This window comes from Falco biarmicus, chromosome 4 (assembly GCF_023638135.1).
Source record: "Falco biarmicus isolate bFalBia1 chromosome 4, bFalBia1.pri, whole genome shotgun sequence".
Taxonomy (NCBI): Eukaryota; Metazoa; Chordata; class Aves; order Falconiformes; family Falconidae; genus Falco; species Falco biarmicus.
In genome coordinates this window covers 66621451-66628301 of record NC_079291.1, presented here as the reverse complement: position 1 = coordinate 66628301, position 6851 = coordinate 66621451, and the positions used below count along the sequence as shown (strand labels likewise).

The following is a 6851-nucleotide window of genomic DNA, read 5'->3' as shown; positions in this document are numbered from 1 at the left end:
GTGCAGAGGGAGAGGGGGTGCTGGAGCGGGGGGCTGTGCCGGAGAGCTCCCCTTCGCTGCTCAGGGGAGGAATTCAGCTGGGAAAGCTGAGGCCCATGAGCTGCCCTTGTCCCACCTCCCCACCTGAGCTCCTGGAAGGGGGGCATGGCCCTGGCCCCCTGTGCTGAGCCCCGAGCTCCTGATGCATTGGTGCAGCCACATCCCAGTACAAACCAGTCCCTAGCACAGCATGCGGGGGTGAAGCTGCATCCCCATCAGCCCTGAACCCCCAGCTGTGGCATAAGGGGGCTGTCAGCCCGGGGGCTGCCGGCACCTGCGTGGCTAGAAAGCCCTGGCAGTGGCAACATAAAATTGGCACTAGAGGAGACTCAAGCCCACAAAACCCCATTTCAGAACCCACCAGCCATACGTGACCCGCCCCGCCCCCCCCCACTCTCTGCCTACGGTGTTGGCTGTGCTGGGGGCATCACCCGGGCAGCTCTGCCCCCCCCTCGCCCACCAATGTGGGGGTCCTGGGGATGCCCCATTCCCTCCTGCTGCCCTGGCTCCCCTGCTCCAGCCGCTGCCCCGGGGATGCCCAGAGCCCAGCTCATCCCTGCCAGCGAAATCCTGCTTGCAGCTGGGAGTAAGGATGTTCAGGGAGTCGTGGGGCTGGGGGGACCTGCCATCGGTGGTCGGGGACCCCCCCCCGGGGCTGGGTGCTGTTTCCTTCCCCTTCCTTTGCACACACCATCACATTTAAAGATGTAAGATGCATTTCATTTCCTCGGGTCAGCATGCAGCAGAATTCTTTGATTTCCAGCAGTGCCAGACACTTCAAAAAAGGAAAGAGATGGGAAACCCGTTCCACAACAGCCCCTCTGCTGGGGTGGGTTATCCCACCCAGCTCCCCCATACGGGAACACGGATGCTGCCAATGGGGTTTAGGATGCAGCGGGAGGGTGGCAAGAAATGGCAAAATGGAAAGAGCTCCACGGCATTGGGACCTTGAGCTTCCCTTGACCCAGGGCTCAACTCCACCGTGGCTGTTTCAGCCCCCAATTACCAGCTGCATTAATGACCTGGCTCCAATCACGCACACGTCAACAGCACACGGGTCCCCGCAGCCCCTCTCCCCTTTGCACACGGCTGGCGAGACCCCAGAGCCACGGGGACCCCCTTGCACAGGGCCAGCGGGTGATGCGGGGAGCCCAGCCATGCCCCCTGCCCCACATGCCCCCCGCCAGCCCTGGGGTAGATATAATAAAGAACTGAACGGGGGAGGGGGGGATACCTGGCGGTACCCAGAGCAGGGCTGGCCCCAGGGGGATGCAGCAGGAGGAGCCTCTCGGGCTGGACCAGCTCTCTCTCACCACAAACCCTCACACCAAACCTCAGCGCTTCTGCAAAAGAGACGGGCTGCCTGATCTAAATGATCCCTTTCAGGCCTTAAAAATCCATGACTCAATTAATTAATTACTAACGATGATCTGTCTCAGCCTTGCGCCTGCCAGTTTGCTATTTTTAACTCCGGATTTCCAACCCCCGGTGCTAAAAAAATCATGAGTCAGGCCTCAAAAAAACTTACGGAGTGGCTCTAAAAAATTGCCTTTTTTTTTTTTTTTTTGCCAAGTCCCTGCCAGTCTCTTTCCCCGGCATTTGTCACTGCCCCAGTCCATCACTGGCAGTGACTGGTATTCCTCCCCACTCCTGGCACACAGATGCCCCTTATTAAAAAAACAAATTAAGTGTTTCACCCTCTTGTGGCAAACTTCAGAGCCTCAGATCAGCTGTATGAGCCTGAATTAATTAACAGCGGATTGTTCCTATTCTGCTAATTATGCTGAAATATGCATTCAATGCCAGGAACGAACATGGGCTGCACAAAAAAAGTTATTTAGTACATAAGGAGAAAAAAACCCACAGGTGGAGGGGTTGCTCCCCCCCCCCCGCCCAGGTCTGCTGGTCCAAGGGGTGGGAGTTGCAATAGGGTTAGTGAAGGATGCTTGTACTGTCACCTACCAGCAGCCTGTCCCAGCTTTGGTGGCTTCCTGGGATGTCACCTATGCCGTCCCAGCCCCAGGGAAACTGAGGCAGAGGAGGGTGAGCAGCTGGGGCTGCAGCAACACCCGAGGAGATGCCGGAGCATGCCCAGCCTCAAGCGCCCACCCAGCAGCCTGCAGCACCTCCAATAATTAAGTACTATCAATAATTGCATATTAATTAATTTAATATCCATTATTATTAATTAACACGGTAATTAAATCCTTCCCGTAATTAACACACCACCTAGCAAAGTGGTCTGTCTTCACAGCCCTGGTGCACCGAGGGAGAGGGCTGCATGGGGAGCAGGAGCAGTGTGGCTGCCCCAGTGCTGGCGCTGGACCCCCCAGCTTGCCCCCACCAGCGGCTCCTGGTACCCATGGGGGCCTGGACCCCCCGGGGAACAGTGTGCAGCTCAACTGTGTCAGGAGGGCAAGTCATTTCTCGAAAGCAAGGAGCTCACAGGACATTTATTTTTATTTTATTATAAAAAAATACAGAATCCAAATGGGGCGGTGATCCGGTTTACCATCAGCACAACGTCGAGGACGAAAGCGGCGTGTCTAAGGACGAAGCTAGGCGGAATGGAGACCAACACGCAGAACCAGCACCAATGATGGGCTGCACCCAAGGGACACAGCCCGGCCACAGCGAAGCACCCCCAGCCCCCACCACCCCTCGCCGCGGCTGCCGGCCCCTGCCAGCCTTGCTGCCGCACTTCACTTTTCCACTCTCCCACAGTCGCTGTACACAATATAGATATTTATATATATAATTATATATATATATAAAAACACAGACCAAAGGCCAGGTTTTTGCCATCACTGCTCCCCCCACAAGCCAGCACCACGGCAGGTGGGTGCTGCCAGCTCCTTGTCAGAGCCCGGTGGGTGCTCAGCGCCCGGCTCAGTGGGTGCCCTCCCTCATCCCCTAGATAAACATGATGCTTTCGCTCGCCTTCGAGAACCACGACCTGGTCTGGACACACGGGGACAGGGACAGGACGGCAGGGAATGTGATTTTTTTTTTTTTTTTTTTTTTGTATTTTTTGGATGGTAGAGATGAGCTTATTGCGAGATTTCAGCTTCCTAGTCTAAAAAATAAAATAAAATAAACCCTTCCATAAAATTCATTCTCAACAATACATAAAAAAAACCGCTCACAGTATAGCGCTGTATGTACAGGGACGGAGCCCCCACTGGTGTGTCCCCCCCACTGCTGGAAGGGGCTGGGGTGCGCTTGGAAAAGGCGCCCACAGGAGGGGCTTCAGCTTGGCCTGAGCCCATCGCTGTCATCCCCCGGGACCACTGACCCCCTGGGGCGTGGGGGGGCTCTGCAGGACAGGAACAGGACCCCCCTAGGTGGGACAGCCCCCGATTTAAGGCGAGGAGGGGTCGGGCCCTGGGGGCTGCTGGGGGACCCCTCCGTGGGGACCTGCCACCCCTGGGGGCAGGGCCAACCTCAGCTCGGGAGGTTCAGGGTAGGGGGTGTCTTATTAATGCAAAGAAGGAAAAGGAAAAAAAAAAAAAATAAATCCCCGCGCCCAGCCCCGGAACCCCAGAACATCCCCAGCTGGGGATGCCAGCAGCAGCCAGGGGATGAAGGGGTGACCACGGGGAATGCCGCGATGGTCCTGCATGCGGCTGCCGGCCCACCCCATGGGGGGTCTTGTCCCCCCATGGCATCAGGGGGGGATGCTGTGCAGAGCAGAAGGCTGCGGAGGAGGAAAAACCTGCCCCAGGGGCAGCGCTGGGCCAGCACGCTCCTCCTGCCCAGCAAGATCAGCCCTGCCAGGGACGGGGGCTCCAGCCCCCAACCCTCGGAGCAACCCCAGCTGCTGGATGAGCCCGGCCCGCCGGCTCCCAGCACCCCCGGTGCCCCCCATGCCAGCTGTCCCCGCTGCTCCCCTCGGGTACCTCCAGGTTGCTTTGCTGCTCGCCGAGCTGCCCCAGGGTCCCCTGGGGACAGCGGTGACATCCGTGGCACGAGCGGTGGGGATGGGGTCACCCTGCCGGGTGCTCAGCGGGGGCTTGTGTCTGTCCAGGCCCCGCATCCCCGTGGCACAGGGGGGGCAGGGGAAGCGCGGTGGGGCTGGCACAGCCGCAGTGTCCTGTGGCTGCAGCGATGGCCAGAGCGGGAAGGAGTCTGTGACAACGGAGCAGTCGGCACCATCGCTGGCGTCCGTCTCTCCCAGCATCCCGGCGCTGCCCGTGGCTCTGCCCATGGCTAGGCAAGGCCACGGTGCTGTAGCCACAGTGGCCAGGGGCTCAGTGGGATGGGGCTGAGCCTGGCCCCGTGCAGGTCAGTCTGATACGGGGAAGCCTGGACTGAAACAACCCAGCAAATAAAAATAAAAATCTTTTTTCTTTAAAAAACAAACAAACAAAAAAAACCCCAACCCCAAAAACCCCTCAAAACAAAATAACGAGGACTCTATATTTGGTCTAGAAATGTAAAAAGCGACATCCCACAGGGAGGGCCGGCGCTGAGCGAGCCGCAGCACAGGGACGGGAGCTTTCAGCGTGCACCAGGATCCATCCTGCCGGGCAGACCTTCCCCATCCCCCATGCTACGCCCTGGCGTGGTGGCCGTGCGAAGATGGGGACTTCAGGCGGCGGCAGGATCCAGGTGAGCTTCTGGTCAGCAGCACCAACCCTCCACACCGGCAACCTCCCCAGGCACTGTCCTGCTGCCGCAGGAGCCACGGCTTGAAGGCGATTCAGGGTGGTCAGGATCCGTCCCCGGGCTGCTCCTTCCCTGCAGAGCCCACTCCCTGGCGCGTCAGTGTCGGTGCTACGAGGCCAGGAGCGTCCAGACGACGGGTACCACCACGAGCACAGTGTGCGGGACCCTGAGGCTGCAGCAGGAGTTGTTGCTGGTGAAAATGGGCTCCGGGGACTCGTAGAGGGAATCGTCTGCAGAAGGGAAGAGAGAAGCAGGTGTCAGCCCTGGCAGAAGGGCAGCGATGCTTGGCACCCCAGGGGTTGGGGGCCTTGGATGCTACTGATGCAGCAGCATCCCCCACAGCAAGGAGCTGGGTACCAATCCTCCCCCGCCCCCCCAAATCCTTGCACCACCCCCAGGACCTGAAACAGGGACACCAGCACGCAGCTCCAGTAGCCCTGTGCGATGGGGCCAGGCAGTACAGGGATGCTGGGGGTGGGCGAGGGCACAGGGCGCTCCGGGTCCTGCCCTCTAAATGGGATTAGGCAGCGTTGCATCCCATCTTCTCCTAAGCCCCCCTGACAGCCCATGTGCCAGAAGTGGGTGCCATTGTGCGACGGGGATTATCTGCGGCAGCCAGGGTGGCTTGGATGTGGCTGGGGATGGACCAGCCCACATGCGACAGGGGTACCCACTTGCCAAAAGCCTGGTGGTCCTGCAGGCAAACCCCAAGCCCGGAGCACATGGGGGAACAAGTTAAATGATGGCTAAAGCTGTTAAGCTCCCCAGGCTTGGCTTGCTCACGTTTGTTACGGGATTACAGATTTTTATGCAACCAGAGCCAGGAAAAGCAGAGTCTGGTGCTGGCTGGGGATGCTTCATCCCTCCATACACCTGGCCCATCCATTCCTCCTGTCCTGGAAGGTCCCTGTGTGGGGACCCCAAGACTGGGGTCTGCCCATGCTGGGCACTTGTGATTGAGAAGTTTCAAGGACTCATCCTGGGGCCAGACCCAACCGAGGGGTGTCCAGCCCGGGAAGCCCCTGGAGCAAAGCCCCTCTCCCCGAGCAGCACAACAGCAGCCCTTCCTCCCTGTGAAGCACTGGCATAATAAAATCCTGATATTATTAAAATACTAAAGAATAGTATCAGAAGATATTTTTCCCCCCCTATTATGCCCTAGTCCTGAACAAAACAGAATGATTTTTTACAGATGGTTTCATTATATTGGATTTTATTTTAAAGCCATGCAAATAAAAAAAAGAAAGACATCCTTTTAAATGGTGACATTTCGTAGGCACTCTTCCCCAGGGAGAGCTGCTGCCATTTGCTAATTACACGTTAACAGGAGAAGAAAAGACATCCTTTTAAATGGTGACATTTCGTAGGCACTCTTCCCCAGGGAGAGCTGCTGCCATTTGCTAATTACACGTTAACAGGAGAAGAAAATTATTATTTGTTTTTTTAAATGGCTGAGTTATTGATTCTGAAAAGTAGCCACTGTGCAGAGATCATTATTATTCCCCCCCCCCCCCCCCGTCTGAAACTTTGGTGACAAATGTCCACCACACAGGCAATGTGCCCACTGCTGTCCAGACAATGCTGGGATGGCTCCGGCAGGGCTGTGGGCACCATCCCCATCCCTGTCACGGTGCTACCCAGGTGGGACCCGGGGTACCCCATCCCCCTCCACAGTTCCCACTCCCTGGGACCACCAGCCACCAAGAGCATCACCCTCGCCCCATGGGACAGGACTGGTCCCCCGGGCCACCCCAGCTCACTTACTTGTTGGCCGAACATAAACCTTCAGCTTCAGGCAGGGCCTGTCCACCATGTTTGGGGGGGATGCGGGCTGCAGAGAAAAGGGGAAAGAAGGCAGCAGATTAGGGGGGGCAGCAGCTCAGGCCCCACCATGGGGATGGAGCAGAGCCCGGCTCAGGGCAGGGACCAACCTCAAGGACCCACCTCAAGGACCCCCCCAAGGGTGCACCACAAGCCCCTGTGGCACAGCCAAGATGCCTGGGGTTGTGGTGGCAAGATGGGTGGCCACATCCAGCCCCACCGCATGGGACCAGTGAAAGGGGGGTCCGAGCCGGAACTGGGACAGCCCCCACACAGGGTTTTCCAGCTCATGGTGTCACTGAACCTCAAAAGCCTTCCCTGGT

At 57.9% G+C, this 6851-nt stretch overlaps 1 protein-coding gene across 1 annotated transcript in view; it reads right to left on the bottom strand.

The window, feature by feature from the left end:
* Positions 1 to 2471: 2471 nt before the first annotated feature.
* The window catches only part of EFNA2 (ephrin A2), a 49714-nt gene continuing 45334 nt past the window's right edge, over positions 2472 to 6851 (bottom strand). The window contains exons 3-4 of the mRNA XM_056338662.1: positions 6472 to 6537; positions 2472 to 4937 (exon numbers count right to left, since the gene is read on the bottom strand). Coding sequence (XP_056194637.1) covers positions 4816 to 4937; positions 6472 to 6537 — 188 coding nt within the window. The 3' untranslated portion in view covers positions 2472 to 4815. The remainder of the gene's footprint in view (positions 4938 to 6471; positions 6538 to 6851) is intronic.